The sequence below is a fragment of the Enhydra lutris genome, unplaced genomic scaffold (genome assembly GCF_002288905.1).
Source record: "Enhydra lutris kenyoni isolate GAN:26980312 unplaced genomic scaffold, ASM228890v2 scaffoldscaffold3, whole genome shotgun sequence".
NCBI classification, from domain to species: domain Eukaryota; kingdom Metazoa; phylum Chordata; class Mammalia; order Carnivora; family Mustelidae; genus Enhydra; species Enhydra lutris.
In genome coordinates, this window is record NW_019154087.1 from 27,125,518 (window position 1) to 27,144,334 (window position 18,817).

Here is an 18,817-nt window from a genome sequence, read left to right on the forward strand (position 1 = left end):
TGAAATTCTGTTGCATGGTCTGCTTGCCTGGATTCCAAGTCCTGCTATCCTAACCATGACCTAGTTATAGACTTCTTCTTTTTTTTTTTTAAGATTTGTTTATTGATTTTTAGAGAAAAAGAGAGAGAGTGGGGGCTGGGGGAGAGCAAAGGGAGAGAACATCTTAAGCAGACTCTGTGCTGAGCACAGGGACAGACTCGGGGCTCAATTTCACAACCCTAAGATCACAACTGAGCCAAATCCAAGAGCTGGAGGTTCAACCGACTGAGTCACCCAGGTGCTCCAACATAGCTGTGGATTTTAAAATAACGCTGCCTGGTGTCTTATACGATTCTTGGTGTTATGTTTGCCTCTTCCTGTCTATCTGCCTAGTTATGACTCACAGTTTCTCCTAAGTTAGGTCACAGCTCAAATGTCACCTTGATGATCATTGTAACATCTTCTAGTACTTTCTAGTACTGGAGAAAGTACTTAAGTACTTTCTCCAGTACTTAATCACAACCTGAATATATTGTCTTTCTCTTCCTCTCACCAAAAATATCATCTCCATAAGAGCAGAAACCTACCTTTGTTTTATGTTATTTTGCTGTTTTATCTTCAAAGCCTAGAAGAATAGACATTCAATAATTATTGTATGGATGGGACTTTGTGCCCCGACCTCACAACTCTTGTGCACTCCAGCTCAAATTTCTTAATATTTCTAGCTCTCAGCCTATCCTTTCAGAACTTGACACAGCTTAGGTGATTTCACTTAACCTCCTTGTTCATACAGCTAACTCACTTTTAACTTCTAGTCTAACAGTTAATGACAGGCTCTCATTCTAATGACCAAATTAGTTTCTATATTCCCTTTCATTAAAATGGAATTTAACTTTAAAGGGACTTAGCTATTTTTCATCACATCTTAAAAATAAAAGTTATTTTCTGTTTTAATGTCATAAATTAGTTATGATTCCTTATAGGATTTTGCACACTAATATTTTACTTCATTAAAATGAGGCAATAAATGTAAAGCACCTGGCATATGTGGTGGATACTCAAATGTTAATGATTCTTTTCTTTAAAAATTTTCATTATTAAAATTGCTTGTCTTTTTTAAAAAGTCTAGATACTGGAAATACTGTGGGGTTTGGTCTTATCAAGTACCTAAAAATTCAGACTTAAAGTTTTTAATTTTGTCCTCAACAGTAACTCAGGAATTGAAAGATATTTTTATGGCAGCAAAAATCACAGAGAAGGTAGAAATAATAGATATTTTAAAATAAGTTTCCAGACCTAATTCTTCTCCTGATGTGGTCCCATTTCGTTCTTTTTTTTTTTTTCTAGTTCATTGTTATTCAAAATGAAACTTATTTTATTTTGTTTAAATGTTGCACCTATGGATCTTTCAAATGGACTACATATAAAGATACTATATATCAGTAACTTACAGATGTAGGTATTATTGCAGTTAATCATATTTAATTTTTAAAAATTTTGCACTCTTCTGACAGGGATGTGGCTGAAATGCTGGAAATTATTTCAGTGCATAAAATAAAGAACTGGGTTTTCTGATACATGCTTTTACGATATGACCTACCATTATGAACTACTGAGAGGTATTAAATTTCTGTGTGATAATGGTTTTTAAAACATATGTATATGGTTTTGCTTCATAACTTTACAATGAATGTTTGGAGCTGTCTTAACTATGAAGATATCTGGCTTGACTGTGAAACAACTTTATGATAAAAAATCATTAAAAAATTAATCCCTCTTACACATGTTTGTTTCAGATGTCTGTATAGTACTATTTTATTCAAATTGTTTTTCTTTTAAACATTAGCATGTACACCACAGAATCACAAAATGAACATCTGGAGGATAAAAACACCCCATCATCTACAACTTCTCAGGTAAAAACCTAAAACTATTTTGTAATGTACAATATAAAAATCAATCTGATCTTAAAGTTTATTGTTCAAGTTTACCAGTTAGGTTTCTATTATTTGTCTGGTTAAAAAATGAGAAGGAGTCACTTAAAAATAACTAGTTTAAACAAGTACTAAGAAATGAGCAAAAGGAATGAAAAGATGGAAAGGGGTGACTAAACATTATTTTGGAGTAAAGAGTTCAGATATCAAGAATAATGGAAATATGGCTCATTATTTCTTGCCATATCTAGGAAAAACTCAATAATTTAGACTACAAGAGGTAAAGAAATTAATTAAAATGTTGTGTTATATATTTGAAAAGAACTAAGTTTTTATTTTTCTAAGAGTACAGAGTAAGTCATAGACCTGTTGGTCTATTTTACTCCATAATAATTGCTTATGATTAGAATTATAAATTATTACTTTTTAAAAATTTGTTTACTTTTTTAAAACAGTTTCTATAGTTCTCAAGAGCCCAAAAATTTCTTCTTTTAAATATTTAAAATATTCACCATTGATTCAGATTATTTGTCTATAAAGACTTTATCCTAGTCTATGTCAATTTGTTATAAATTCTGAAATAATAAAACTTAAAATAGTATGGTCTTACCTCATATGACCTTTGACCCACACTAATCAAAATTCATCTTTGTGTCTTTACCTTGGCCCTTGTGTATAGTGACAGATTTCCCACAAAAGTCTTTATACCAGAACTCCAACAAATTAATCACGATCAGATTTAAAGAACTTTGATATTAAAAGAACTACATAATTCATTTACATCAGTTGCTATGATGCCTTTGCCTCCCTAGTCATTAAATGTTTCCTCTTTGCTTCCTTAATATGTCCATGCCTCTAGCCTTTGTTACCATTTCTTCTGATAATCCAGTGTTCTCTCTCCACTGTACTCAAAGTATTATCAATACACTCAAAGTGTTGGACTGTGTGTACACATGCATACATGTGCATGCACACACACACATCATGGCAATGAGGCAAAACTGATGATTTCTATTTCAGGGTTAATGCTACTCTGTTTTGGTTTTTTTTTTTTTTTTTTTGTCTTGTTTTGTTTACCTTGGTAGAAACCTCTCAATATTCTCACCAACTAAGATGTCTTTTTTTTTTCCTAAGTCAGCAGTTTCATAATTAGACTAACTACATTAAAAGCCTGGAAGATGCAGCTAAACCCATGAATTACCTAAGGATGTTATCTATAATTAACAGTGGGAGCATGAACCTTAAATTTCTGAAAGCCTGATCTGTTTTTCTCATTTTTTCCAGTTATATAATTTTTCAAAGAAATGAGTCCAAGTAAAATTATATTTTACCTCCTTTCCAACATAGTTGTATTTTCAATCTACAAAAGTTTTATTAAATAATCGTTGGCAGTAAGACTGAAGAGGAACACTTTTAATTATTCTGCCTACACTATAGCTCACTTATTCAGTATGCATAAATCACAAATTGAAAATAGCAGGGACTCAAGTCTATAAAAGCTAAATCAAGGTGCTCTACAAAGTGCTCTCCTGTGACATCCTCAAATACCTATTGATATAGTGCATGAATATTCTTTTATATGTGTAATTCTCCAGGGTGACAGTAATGATATGAATTTAATTATGAGATTTGGTGGTTTTATACTGTCATAAAATTGTATGAAAAGTGTATTTCTTCAAAGATTTCCTTGCTTTACTTCAGATCCTCAAAGATAGTAGTATTAGTGAACATCAAGAAACTAAGGAAACAGTCTTGTCACAAACAGAGGAAACAAAACCACAGATGGAAAAGACTTCTTCTTGTCCTCCACAAGGAAAACTGAATAAATTTATTACAAATGGTATGTGAAATAAGAAATGTAAGTAGAGAGAAAACCGGAGATGTATTTGATAAATATATATTTTTAAAGATTTTCTTTATTTATTTGACAGAGATAGAGCACAAGCAGGGAGAGCAGCAGAAGGAGAAGTAGGCTCCCCACTAAACAAGGAGCCTGATTTTCAGGGGCTTGATCCCAGAACCCTGGGATCATGACCCAAACCGAAGGCCGACACTTAATTGACTGAGCCACTCAGGTGCCCCTATATTTGATAAATATGATAAATATTAAAACACGAACCAACAAAGCCACTGCTAAATCTATATATTTACTGTACACTTTAGCTATATACTTCAGTTCTTATTACAAGCAATATGTGGACAAAAAGGAAATATTTCCTTAACTGTCAAAAACTAATAATAATTGCTTAACAGATACATATTTTAATTTTTTCATGACTTCTTCTATTAAATCTTGGGGATTAGAAACAGCATGGATTAAGGGGTGCCTGGCTGACTAGGGCAGTAGAGCATCTGACTCTTGATCTCAGTGTTGTGAGTTCAAGCTCCACAATGGGTGTGGAGCCTACCTGGAAGGAAGAAAGGAAGGAAGGAAGGAAGGAAAGAAGAGAAGGAAGGGAGGAAGAGAAGGAAGGGAGGAAAAGAAAGAATGGGCATTGATTAAATATTTTTATTTAAACTCTACTTTTTTTTTTTTTCAAAGATTTTTATTTATTTATCTGACAGAGAGATCACAAGCAGGCAGAGAGGCAGGCAGAGAGAGAGGAGGAAGCAGGCTCCCTGCTGAGCAGAGAGCCCGATGTGGGGCTCAATCCCAGGACCCTGAGATCATGACCCGAGCCGAAGGCAGCGGCTTAACCCACTGAACCACCCAGGTGCCCCTAAACCCTACTTTTGATATTTAGTTTTTTAAAGATTTATTTTTGAGAGAGAGAGAGAGTGAGAGTGGGGAGAGGAGCCGAGGGAGAGAATCTCAAGCAGACTTCCCATGGAACCCAGAGTCCAATGTGGGGCTCAGTTTGACAACCCATGAGATCATGACTTGAGCCAAAATCACCAGTTGGACACTTAAGCAGCTGAGCCACACAGGTACCTCTGATATTTAGTTTTAAGTCAGCTGGAATGAACATTATACCTCTGGCAATATTAAGGTTCTTAATAAAATTAGGACCCAAATTTTTAAAGAGCTGCTGCCTTGTAAAAGATTGTATAAATTTGCTTTACCATTAAAATTTTAAAGCATCTCATTGTCATATATTTATATGTTGTCACCTAATATTAATAAAAGATTTTCTTGATTTTTTTCTAGATATTCTATATGATTTAACTTAGATTTTGGTCTCCATAAGTATAGAGCCTATAGAGAACAATATTTAGTTTAAAATATGAGGAACAAGTAACTGAAGTATTAAAATTTTCTTTTTTTTTAAGATTTTATTTATTGAGAGGGAGAGAGAGCATGCACATGCGCAGGCTAGGGGAGGGGAAGAGGGAAAAGTGGGGAGAAAATCTCAAGCTGACTCTGCACTGAGTGCCAAGCCTGACACAGGACTTGATCTCATGACCCTGAGATCACAACCTGAGCAGAAACCAAGAGTCAGACACTTATAACCAACTGAGCCCTCAGGCACTTCTAAAATTTTACTCTATTTACTGCTTGCTAAATTTAAACTTTTGAAACCAAATTTTACTAATTAATTTTTCCCTTAGTAAAAGTTACTTTTTAATTCACATCAATATATTTTTTTAAGATTTTATTTATTTATTTGACAGACAAAGATCACAAGTAGGCAGAGAGGCAGGCAGAGAGAGAGGAGGAAGAAGGCTCCCTGCTGAGCAGAGAGCCCGATGCAGGGCTCGATCCCAGGACCCTGGGATCATGACCCGAGCTGAAGGCAGAGGCTTTAACCCACTGAGCCACCCAGGTGCCCCTTAACATCAATATTTTTAAGGATTCTAAAGCTGAACTTGAATATCCGACAGTGAAAAGTGATTGGACTTCTTTGTAAACATAATTTCTGCACATAGATCTTACATGCACATTCCCATGACCATATACTCTGTGTAGTGGGCATTGTCTATACAGCAATTGTTAGGAGTAGGGTCAGGGCCTGTGAAGAGAGGAAAATATATTGGTCACCAAAGATTATCCACTGAGATTGAGAACTGCAGTTTGCTCAGGAACTAATTTAGGAGTTGTATAACACCAGTATTGAAACTACAAACATACTTGGGTTTATAACTGGTTTTCCCTTTGTTTGCTTTCATTTTTGATTTTTCAAATTCAGAGAAATTTATAGGAAAAGGATCTTCCATGTTTCTATCTTAGGGGATGCATATTCTTGTATTCTCTTTTTCTGTCTCTGTCTCTGTCTCCATCTCCATCTGTCTGTCTGTGTCTTATCTCTGTCTCTCTCACACACACAACTGTACACCCTATATTGGTGTACAGAAACTCTTAAAACATATTTTCTAGGGGCGCCTGGGTGGCTCAGTGGGTTAAAGCCTCTGCCTTCGGCTCAGGTCATGGTCTCAGGGTCCTGGGATCAAGCCCCGCATCGGGCTCTCTGCTCAGCGGGGAGCCTGCTTGCTTCTGTCTCTCTGCCTGCCTCTCTGCCTATTTGTGATCTCTCTCTCTCTCTCTCTTTCTGTCAAATAAATAAATAAAATCTTTAAAAAAAAACATATTTTCTAGATAATAGCATATATTCTAGATAATGAAGATAGAGCTGCAGTTTCTCTATAAATCATATTTAATTCACCAATCCCATAATGTATATAAGTTAATTTAGTAAGAAATCTAAACTCTCAACCACATGCAAAAATCAGTCTCATCACTTTTAATCACACTATTTATGTCTTTTATTCGGGTGGTAGCTTGCCTAGTACCAAAGAAATGGATATTCTAGGGAAATAAGTTTAGGTTTTAGGCTATTATTCTTTTTTTGTTTAAGTTTGCTTTCAATAAAGATACTTTGTTTTCAATAAAAAGTACTTTATAACTATTTTCATAAAGTTGTTTTTCCTTTAAATAAATGAAAGGAAAGCTTTATTGTATGTCCAACTATGACTTTTAAATAATCTTAGGGCCAGAATTTCTCCATTAAAATCTTATCATCAATGTTATGAAGTAAGCAGTCTTGAAAGTTTAGAGCTCAAAAATAATATCCCAGACACTTTGAATTTCTGGTCCAGCATCATCCCTCCACCTTAACATATAAAAAGTTGAACAAACTGAAAAATTAACAACTCTTCTTAGTTCCACCAAAAAAGTAAGGCTAGAGGGCAAATAACTGCCCCCCAAATTGGAGACAGCATGTGGATACAAAGGATCATAACTTATCAGAGCAGAAACCTCTGTGAGAACCAGTTCTAGGGTAGGTATACCTAAATTTTAATTGACAAATTGGCTAGGGACTCAGGGTGGATAAGTCTGACGGGGGTAGGCCAGTCATAGTGCGGGAAACACACTTTTGTGAGTTTTACCTCCAGGAGCCATCTGGCAGGCGGAGGGGGAAAGTTATCATATGCAGTTTACTAGAGCTTTCTGCTCTTCTTAAGAATACCTTCCCTCAAGAGAAACTGTTTTATCAGAACCTAACCTATGGGGATTTTATCTGAACCAAACTGACCAGGGAAAAGAGAAATAACCAAAACTTACCCCCTCTGTATAACCCCCACTAGCCATCCTATAAAACCTAATGGGATAGGAAAAAAAACAAAACAAAACTAAGAGGCATTTGTGAGGTTCATAGTGCAGGAGCAAAGGCTCACTAAAGACTGGTTCAACTCTATAGAAGTCTTCCCCTTCCCACACAACTTACCACTATATTACCAAAGGTCTTTTTACCCAGGACAATATATTCACTTTTAAGCAAAAATATGTAAGATGTATTTAAAGACCAAACAAACAACAACAACAACAACAACAACAACAAAACAGTTTAAAGAGACAAAGTATCAGTAGACCCAGATATTGCAGGGATGTTGGAATTATCAAACTGTGAATTTAAAAAACTATGACCAATATACTTAGGGCTCCAATGGAAAAGTAAGCATGTAAGAATGGAAGGGTAATGTAAGGAGGAGATGGAAGTCCTTAGAACCAAAAGAATGCTAGAAATTATAAAGAGTAATGGAAACAAATGTCTTTGATGGCTTCATTAATAGACTATACACAGCTGACGAAAGAATCTCTGAGCTTGTGGATCTGTCATTAGGAAATTCCAATGCTGAAAAGTAAAGAGGAAAAAAAGATTGAAGAAAAGGAACAGAATACACAAGAACTGTGGGATGAGTACAAAACATAATGGGATTAGCAGAGAAGAAGAGAAAAGGCAGCAGAATAAAGATTTGAAAGCAATAATAACTGAGAATTTCCCCCAAATTAACACCAGGTAGAAAACCACAGATCCAGGAAGCTCAGAGAATTCCAAGCAGGATAAATACCAAAAAATAAACAAACAAACAAAAATACTACACTTGGATATATCATATTCAACCTATAGGAAATCAAAGATTTTTAAAAGTCTTGAAAGAAGCTGGGGAGGGGGAACACTTTACTAATAGAGTAGCAAAGATAAAAATTATATCTGACGTATCTGCCGAAATGATGCAAGTAAAAAGAGAATGAAATGAAATATTTAAAGTGTTGAGACAAAAACAACACACCAGCCTAAAATTCTGTATACTACAAAATCATCATTCAAAAGTGAAGGAGAGGGTCTCTTGGGTGGCTCAGTCAGATAAGTGTCTGATTTTTGATCTGAGGTCATAATCTCAGGATTGTGAGACTGAGCTTCGCATCAGGGTCCACACTGGGCATGGAGCCTGCTTAAGAGTCTCACACACTCTCTCTCTCTGTCTCCCACTGTTCCTCACCCCCAAATTTAAAAAAAAAAAAAAAGTGAAAGAGAAATAAAGACTTTCTCAGACCAACAAAAATCAAACCAGTAAATCTGCCTTGCAAAATGTTAAAAGAAATTCTTCAGAGAGAAAAAAATTATATAGGTCAGAAACCCAGATTTACATAAAGAAGGAAAAGCATCAGAGAAGGAGTACATGAAGGTAAAACAAAAACTTTTTTTAATATTCTTAAATGATTGAACACATAACATTTCACAATAATAGCAAAAATATGTTCACTGATTATATGCATTATTCTCAAGCTTACATGGAACATTCACTAAGATGGACCACATTCTGTCATATGCATACAAAACACCGTAATTAATCTAAAAGAATAAAAATCATACATATGCCCTCGGACTATAAAGGGTTTAAGCAAAAATTCCAAAGGCAGTTGGAAAATCCTAAAATACTTGGAGATTAAACAATACATTTCTAAATAATACATGGGAACCTCAAGTGATATTTTAAAATAGTTGGAACTAAATGAAAATAAAAATACAACTTATGAAAATTTTTGGATGCAGTGAAAGCAGTGCTTAGAGGAAAATTTATAAAATTTAGGGGCGCCTGGGTGGCTCAGTCTTTAAGCATCTGCCTTCAGCTCAGGTCATGACCCCGGGGTCCGGGGATTGAGCCCCGCATCGGGCTCCCCACTCTGCAGGAAGCCTGCTTCTTCCTCTCTCTCATTCCCCCTGCTTGTGTTCCCTCTCTCGCTATGTCTCTGTCAAATAAATAAGTACAATCTTCTTTTTTTAAATAGCAAAAAATCAATGAAACCAAAAGCTGGTTCTTTTATAAGATTGATTAGCTCAATAGACCTCTAGCTAGGCTAAGAAAAACACAAAGAAGATATATATAATCCACTAATATTAGAAATTTAAGAAGGGGGGCGCCTGGGTGGCTCAGTGGGTTAAGCCTCTGCCTTCGGCTCAGGTCATGATCCCAGGATCCTGGGATCGAGCCCCGCATCGGGCTCCCTGCTCGGCAGGGAGCCTGCTTCCTCCTCTCTCTCTGCTGCCTGCCTCTCTGCCTACCTGTGATCTCTGTCTGTCAAATAAATTAATTAATTAATTAAAAAAAATTTAAGAAGGGACATCACTACATCACTACCCATGGACCTGTAGAAAGATATTAAAGATAAGATAAAAAGATAATAAAGGAATACTGTGAACATCTCTTAGCTCACAAATTTGATAATTGAGAAGAAATAGACCATTTTCTTGAAAAACACAATCTACCAAAATATACACAAGAATAGACAATCTTAATAGGAATATATCTATTAAATAAATTGAATCAATAATTAATAACCTCCCAAAACAAAAGGCACCAGACCTAAAATGGCTTCACTGGAGAATCTTACCAAACATTTAAGAAAGAAATTATACCAATTTTCTACAATCTCTTCCCAAAGATGGAAGCAGAGGGACAGTTCCCAAATCATTCTGTGAGGTCAGCATTTGCCTCATACCCAAATCAAAAACATTACAAGAAAAGAAAATCATAAACCAGTATCCCTGATAAGCACAGAAGAAGATCCTCAACAAAATATTACTAAATCGACTTAACAATGTATAAAAGAATTATACATCATGCAACCATGCGAGATTTATTCTAGGTATGCAAGGTTGGTTCATATTTGAAAAAGAATGATCGTAATCCATAACATGAACAGACTAAAGAAGAGAAATCATATGATCATAGTAACAGGTGCAGGAAAAACATTTGACAAAATCCAATATCCATCATAATTTACAGATAGAGGGAAACTTCCTCAACTTGATAAAAAAAAAAAAATAGACTAAAAATCCACAGCCACCATTATACTAAATGGTGAGAAACCAGAAGCTTTCCAACTAAGACCAGGAATAGGACAAGGATGCCCTCTCACACTACTCCTTTTCAATATCATACTAGAAGTCCTAGCTAATACAATAAGAAAAGCAGAAACAAAGCATATGAAGAAATAAAAAATACAAAAACAAAGTATATAAAGAAATAAAACTTCCCTTGTTCACAAATGACATGATTGGGTAGAAAATTAAAAGAATCAAGAAGAAAACTCCAGAGACAACAAATAAGCAAGTATAACAAGATTGCAGGATAGAAGGTTAATAATACAAAAGTCAGTTATTGTCTTCATATGTATCAACAATGAATAAATGGAATTTGAAATTGAAAATACATTACTATTTACATTAGTGCCCCTAAAAATAAAATACCTAAGTATAAAGCTAATAAAATATGTACAAGATCTACACAAGGAAAACTGCAAAACTCTAGTGAAAGAAATAAAAAAAGAACTAAATCAATGCACAGATTTTCCTTGTTCATGAAAAACTCAATATTGTCAGGATGTCAGTTCTTTCCAACTTGATCCATAGATTCAATACAACCTCAATCAAAACCCCGACAAGTTACTTTGTGGATGCCCACAGACTCATCTGAGGTTTATATAAAGTGGCAAAAGACTGAGAAGAGCCAATGTAGTATCAAAGGAGAAAAATTAGATGAGAATTGACACTACCCAACTACAAGACTTACCATAAACCTACATATCCTGTGGTCATCACATCAATATAGAAGAGCCTTACAGCAATATGACTTTATTTATCCCTCCTCTGCCTTCAGTGCAAGATTTATATATACTTTTACTTCTACATTCTTACTTTTTACTTCTACATTGATGTATATATTCTTACTTCTACATTTGCTTTTAAAAGCCAACAGTCTTTTTTTTAAGTTTAAAAAAGTCTCATATTTGTCCACATATTTACATTCTCTGGTTCTCTCCATTTCTTTCTGGCAATCTGAATTTTCATGTGGAATTCTTTCCCTCAGTCTAAAAATCTTCTTGCAGTGTTTTTTGCAGTATAAGTCTTATGGCATTCTTTCAGCTTTTGTCTGAAAGTGTCTCAATTTGGCTTTTTTTTTTTTAATTTTCTAAACAGAGGTATAATTGACATATAATCTTATATTAGTTTTTAGGTGCACAATATAATGATTCCATATTTGTATATATTACAAAATGATCACCACAATAAATCTAGTAAACGTCCATCATCATACACAGAAACTTTTTTTCTTATAATGATAAATTTTAAGATCTACTCTCTTAGCAACTTTCAAATATATAATACAGTATCATTAACAATAGCACCATGTTATACATTACGTTCCAGTAACTTATTTATTTTATAACTGGAAGTTTGTAACTTCTGACCCCCTTCACCTATCTTGTCAACACCCCCATCCCTGCCTCTGGCAACCATCAGTTTGTTCTCCATATCTGTAAGCTTGATTTTTAGATTCCATGTAGAGGTGAGCATGCAGTATTTGTCTTAGTCTGACTTACTTCACTTAGCATAATACCTTCAAGGTCCATCCATGTTGTCTCAAGTGGCAAAGAGTTTTATCTTTTCCTTTCTTTTCTTTTTTTTTTTAATATTTTAAAGTAATTTCTACATCCAACATGGGGCTTGAACTCGCAATTACCAAGAGATCAAGAGTCACAAGCTCCAATAACTGAGCCAGCCATGCACCCCAAGTTTTTTCTTTTTTGTGACTGAAAAATGTTTGATTGTATATATATACCACAATTTATCCATTCACCTTAAATGAATATTTAATGTTGTTTCCCTAGCTCAGTTATTATAAAGAATGCTGCAGTGAACAGGAGGAGGGTGCATATATCTTTTTGACTTACTGTTTTTATTTTTGTTGTATAAATACTCAGAAGCAGAATTGTTGGGTCATATGGTATTTCTATTTTCCTTTCTTCTTGACTCAGTTTTGGTAACTTGTATCTTTCTCTGGATTTGTCAGGGCGCCTAGGTAGCTCAGTTGGTTAAGCAACTGCCTTCGTCTCAGGTCATGATCCCAGGGTCCTGGTGTCAAGCCCCACATCAGGCTCCCTGCTCCTTGGGGAGCCTGTTTCTCCCTCCCTCTCTGTCTGACACTCCTCATGCTTGTTCTCTCTCTCTCTCTCTCTCTCTCTGTTAAATACATTAATAAAATCTTTTTTAAAAAAGTAGAATTTATCTATTTTATCTAGTTTTTTACAATATTTCCTTTGTGTTATTTTAATTTCTCTAAATCTAAAGTGATGTTTCCTCTTTAATTCCTGATTTTGGTCATTTGTACCTTCTTTTTCCTTTGTCAGTCTAGCTAGACATATCTATCTTATTGATCTCAAATAATTAATTTTTATTTCATTGGTTTTCTCTAATGTTTTTGTTTTCTATTTAATTATTTTCCACTTCAATCTTTTTAATTTCATACATTCTACTTACTTTTGGTTTGATTTACTTCTCTTTTTTAAGTTGTTAAGGTGGATGTTTTTATTGTCAATTTTAGATAATTCTTTTTTTCTAATATTTTTAAAGCTATACTTTTCCATCTGTACACATCATATCCCGTTAATATTGATATGCTGTGTTTTCATTTTTATTTGCTTTAAGATAAGTTGTAAGTCCCCTTGGGTTTACTTCTTTGACTCCTGATTATTGTTTGCATAAAATGTCTTTTTTCATCTTTTACATTCAGCTTATCTGTTTCATCCAAAGTATCTTTCTTATAGATACCAAATAATTGGATCTCTTTTTTTTAATCCAGTAAGATAATCTTTGCCTTTTGAATTTAGACCAAACACATTTAACATAATTACTGGTTTAGTTGAACTTATGTCTACCGTTTTATTACTTGTTTTCTGTAAGTGTCATGTCTTTTGTTTTTCTGTTCATTCTTTACTGCTTCTTTTGTGCTAACCAAATATTGTTAGTGCACTATTTCAATTTCCCTGTTAATTTTTTAGCTATATTTTAGAGGTTTTAGTTTTAGTGATTTCTCTGTGGATTATAATTATTATCTTCAATTTTTCACAATCTACTTCAGTTTAACATTGACTTAATTCCTGTGGTATACAGCAGCTTTGAGCCAATAGACCTCTATATGCTATAAATTCAACAATATTTTGTTATATTTATTGCTCTTAATAATCAGTTTAGCGCTTTAAAGGACTCACATATACTTTTAAAATATTTTTTTAAATGATAATACTTTGGCTCTTCCCCCAAGTGGCCTGAGGTGACCTCAGAAAATGGTTTACTATTTGCTTGACCCAGAAAACCATACAAAATTATGCAAATCTAGAGGTTCAGATCTGTGTACTCACTTTAGGAACACATATGTAACTGCCCAGGCCAACAAGGGTACGCATATTCAAAAAGCCACCCAGTATCTGACTGATGGTCACTTTGCAGAAGCAGTAAATGCCATTCCGTTGCTATCATGATGAAGTTGGTAGGTGTGCCCAGGCCAAACAGTGGGGCTGGACACAGGGTCAGTGGCCCAAGAAGAGTGCTGAATTTTTCCTGCCCATGCTTAAAATTCCAGAGAGTAATGCTGAACTTAAGGGTTTAGATGTTGATTCTCTGGTCATTGAGCACATCTGGGTGAACAAAGCCCCCACGATGCAGCACAGAATTTACAGGGCTCAGATCGAATTAACCCATACATGAGCTTTCCTTGCCACACCAAGATGATCCTTACTGAAAAAGGGCTGATTGTTCCTAAACCAGAAGAGGAGGTTGCACAGAAGAAAACGATATCCCAAAAGAAACTGAAGAAACAAAAATTTATAGCCCAGGAGTAAATACTGCACAGAATAAATGCAAATAAAAATAAAAAGAGAATGTTGGTTGTCTCTTATTATTAAACATATTTCAAGTATCCTCAAAAAGAAAGTAATGATAATACTTTGTTAAAAACTTGTCCCATAAATTGATAGGAACTTTGGAATATATATTAAATGGATATGATTTCAATTATTCTAACAAGCAAACATTAGTCAATGCTATGTATCATTCATTATATAGGACTATTAATAATGACATTTGATAAAATAGAATTCATCTTTTGTATATATATATCTATGTCTATGTAGATATATGGTTATATGATTTTTTTTATATTTCAGGAGTTACAATTTTTATGGTATGGTGTGTAGCCTGGTCATTCTTTGGCACTGAAGTTCTCCCTGGTGGAAATTTATTTGGACTATTAATGATCTTTTATAGTGCTATTATTGGGGGGAAGCTTTTGGAACACATTAGAATACCTTCAGTACCTCAACTTCCACCTCTTCTTGGTAAGTGTACAGTTAGCTCTTATTTCTTTGTTATTAACTATATGTAAATTATGAACATACTCTATAGACAGAATAGATATAATATAGAAAGATTTCAATGTAATATGATCTTTATGTATGTATTTACCATATATGTATGCTTATAGCTCATTTCTAGAACTATTTATTCTTTCTACAAATGAGCACACAGATTTTTTTCTTAAAATATTTTTGAAATAATTTAAATATATCCAATATATGATTCCTGTTGCCTTATTTAATAGGACATTTTTTAGTTAATTTTAAATATATTGTAGAAAAAGAAACATTTGGAAAAGACTGAATTTTTCTGTAGATAACGTAACTCAAATTCAATTATAAGATTCAAATACTGTAGTGATTAGGGCATAAGAAGGTTTTATGACTTTTGAGTAAGCTATATGGACATCTCTACTATGTACATTCTTGGATGCATCATCTGCCTAACTAGTATTTTATCATTACCATTACTATATAATTCTCCATCTGGACAGAGGAAAATTAGTGGAAGAACGTCTATTAGTGGTGTCTCATATTTTCTAAATATTCAATACACCCAAATATTCAGTACACTTTCATTAGAGATAATCACTCCATCCTATTGCTAATACCTTTTCTATGTCCACAGCACCCTTTCAGCACCTGCTAGGTATTTATTGAATCTTTTTTTTTGTCCAAAACTTCCACTCTTGTCCTAGCTTAGGCTATTTGTTTTCCACTTTTTTTTTTTTTAAGATTTTTTATTTATTTTACAGACAGAGATCACAAGTAGTCAGAGAGGCAGCAGAGAGAGAGAGAGAGAGAGAGAGGAAAGCAAGCTCCCCGCTGAGCAGAGAGCCCGGTGAGGGGCTTGATCCCAGGACCCTGGGATCATGACCTGAGCCGAAGGCAGAGGCTTTAACCCACTGAGCCACCCAGGTGCCCCAATGTTTTCCACTTTTTGATGGACTATGGCAGAGCCTTCTAATTGTTCTCCCCTCCAGTTTTATGTCTATCTAATTCATCAAGACCATCACGTGGAAAATACCAAGACTCGTTATGTCACTTCCTCCTAAAACTTTCCTATGGTGCATTACTCTGGCAAAGCAGTGCAAATGGAGGCTGCAGGGGGGTTAGCTTTATATTATCTGTCCCTTCCTGCCCATTTTCCTACTCCCTTCCTTGCCTTTTATGTCCCAACAACACTGAATTACTTGTTGTAGCCTTTTAAGGTATGTCATTTTTTATGCTGCTTCCTCTATTTGTATGTAAGCTGCCCTTCGCCAAAGCAATGAGATACAGTGTGTATGAAGAAGGGAAATTAAACATTTCTCTCTTCTAACTTGGAAAAATTAAATGAATGAGATGTGCTTTATTTTCTTTCTTTTAAGGGATGTTACTGGCTGGTTTTACTGTCAGAAATGTTCCATTCCTCAGTAATTACATCCGTATTAATAACAGGTGGTCTTCAGCTTTAAGAAACTGTGCCCTTACCATTATCCTAATACAAGCTGGACTTGGACTTGATCCACAGGTAGATTTCTAATTATGTCTTTAAAAAAATATTTTAAATATTAGGGGCTTATAGAAAAGAAAAAGAGGCAAAATTTTTGTTAAAGCTATTCCAAATGAAGCCTGTAAGCAACACTAAGAGAAAAGGACTTTGCAGAAATATTGGCATCTTATAATTTCTACTTCTGGTCACCATTATTGCTGATATGAAGAGAATCATTATGATGTGAGATCTCTATTAGAGATCATCTGTAATGATACGAGATCTTTATTAGAGCTCATCTTTAATTATTTGTATAGAGATAACATTCCCTTGTACAGCATTTGTATTGTTTGGGAGCTGCAGGTTTTCTGTGGAGAACTATTTACTTTCCAGTTAATAAAGGATAAGGTCCACTTCTAAACTGTTTTTGCTTTTCTTTTATTTTGTTTTTCAGAGGGGTTAAGTATTTTGGTAATATTTTTGTTTCGTGATTGTTATCTACCCACCCCCCCCACAGAATATATGCCTGATTAACTTTGAATTATTATAGAAGCTAATCCTTTTAAATATTTCTTAAAATATTAATATCTAGAATGGTAAATCTATTTGGCTTTTAAAAAGATGATTATTCATGAGTATAACGGTACTCAAACAACAAGTATAAGAGTTTAGTGGAAATATCTCAAGATATTTTTAAGAGCATATTTTCAAGAGCCTAAAGACAGGGGCACCTGAGTGGCTCAGTTCGGTTAAGCATATGCCTTCCGTTCAGGTCATGATCCCTGAATCCACAAGGTCCTGGAATTGAGCCCCACATTGGGCTCCCTACTCTGTGGGGAGCCTGCTTCTCCCTCTCTCTCTGAAGCTCCCCCTGCTTCTGTACTCTCACTCACTCTTTCTCTCTCTTTGTCAAATAAATTTTAAAAATCTTTTTAAAAAAATCTTTTTTAAAAAGAGCATTAAAAACTTATAATTTATTATATTCTCAAGTAGAAAAATAGAACCAATGAAAAAATTATAAATTTCTCCCTTTTAGTAAGTTATGCTGTCTTTAAGTGATGTTCTCTTTTGACACATTGGTATTTTCTATTATAATTATTAAATTAATCAAACAAGTCATTTCTAAAAGTTAACTGATGGAAATAAACATAGGTTACTTTCATTATATTATTTATAAGGAAGATTAAGGAAGGTAGAAATAGTTATTTAATTACAGACAAATTGATCTTTTAAAATAGTTTAGATACAAAAATGTTTTACAAAATGTGAAATAGTTTATAATCCAATGGACCTACAAAATGAGCTGCATTAGCATTTCAAGCCCAGTGGGACAATCTGGAAGATTTAGCTTAGTAAAAGCTAATTACTCAAAAAAGACTATATATTTCAGAATTTACTTAAATAATTTTCTTGTTGGCCATTATAAGTTTGTCTAAATGTGATTATTTTTATATTTCAGGCTTTGAAGCATTTGAAGAGAGTTTGTTTAAGGTTGGCTATTGGTCCTTGCCTCATGGAGGCATGTTCCACTGCTGTTATTTCCCACTTCCTTATGAAATTTCCCTGGGAATGGGGATTTCTGTTGGGGTAACTTTTTTTCTTTTTCTCTACAAAAATATTCAGTTAAGGATGCTCGGTTTAAAATTATTGAAAATAGGGGCGCCTGGGTGGCTCAATGGGTTAAGCCGCTGCCTTCGGCTCAGGTCATGATCTCAGAGTCCTGGGATCGAGCCCCGCATTGGGCTCTCTGCTCAGCAGGGAGCCTGCTTCCTCCTCTCTCTGTGCCTGCCTCCCTGCCTGCTTGTGATCTCTCTGTCAAATAAATAAATAAAATCTTAAAAATAAATAAATAAATAAATAAAATTATTGAAAATAATTCAATAAAATGATTGAAATAATCAGAAAATTATATAGACAAATTTCTCATTAAAGTTCTTTTCACGGTGGTAGAAAACCTTGAAAGTTCATTGGTTAGAAGCAGAGCCATGTTCTAAATCTACCATATCCTTAACAAACATGCATAGTCCCTAAATGTTTAGGGCAAGATAATTCACTTGATCAATTTATTCCTTCTCTCCTATTATAATCTATTTCTACTTTTTAACCCATCCAATGGCCTTTTCCTTATACGTTGTATATATATATTATATATACACATGAGAAAGATTTTATATAGATATAGATATTATAACAAAAAAAAACTCTTTCCTATATCTAGTGTCCCATGTATTTTTACCCACTATCCATTTCCCTTCATGTTCCAGTTCCTCAGAGTAATAGTCTATAATCACTCTCTCTAGATCCTGAACTTATTTTCATTCTTCAATGCACTTACCTTTTGCCTCTATTTATCCATTGGAAAATATAGTAAAGTTCACCCATTACATACTTACTGCCAAATGCAATGGATTCCTTAAAATTAATTTTTATTATAAAAGTAATACCCAAGTACATTTTACTTTCAAAAAATAAGAACTTTATAGACAAAAGTAAAAAGCCTTTTAACCGTGTCTT

General features: G+C 34.2%; 1 protein-coding gene and 1 pseudogene across 1 annotated transcript in view; both read left to right on the forward strand.

The window, feature by feature from the left end:
* The first annotated feature begins 1,826 nt into the window (after nt 1-1,826).
* LOC111156255 (solute carrier family 9 member B1) overlaps nt 1,827-18,817 on the forward strand; it is a 47,199-nt gene continuing 30,208 nt past the window's right edge. The window contains exons 1-5 of the mRNA XM_022517021.1: nt 1,827-1,895; nt 3,615-3,753; nt 14,641-14,811; nt 16,200-16,342; nt 17,763-17,890. Coding sequence (XP_022372729.1) covers nt 1,827-1,895; nt 3,615-3,753; nt 14,641-14,811; nt 16,200-16,342; nt 17,763-17,890 — 650 coding nt within the window. The remainder of the gene's footprint in view (nt 1,896-3,614; nt 3,754-14,640; nt 14,812-16,199; nt 16,343-17,762; nt 17,891-18,817) is intronic.
* LOC111156260 lies at nt 13,762-14,316 on the forward strand (annotated as a pseudogene).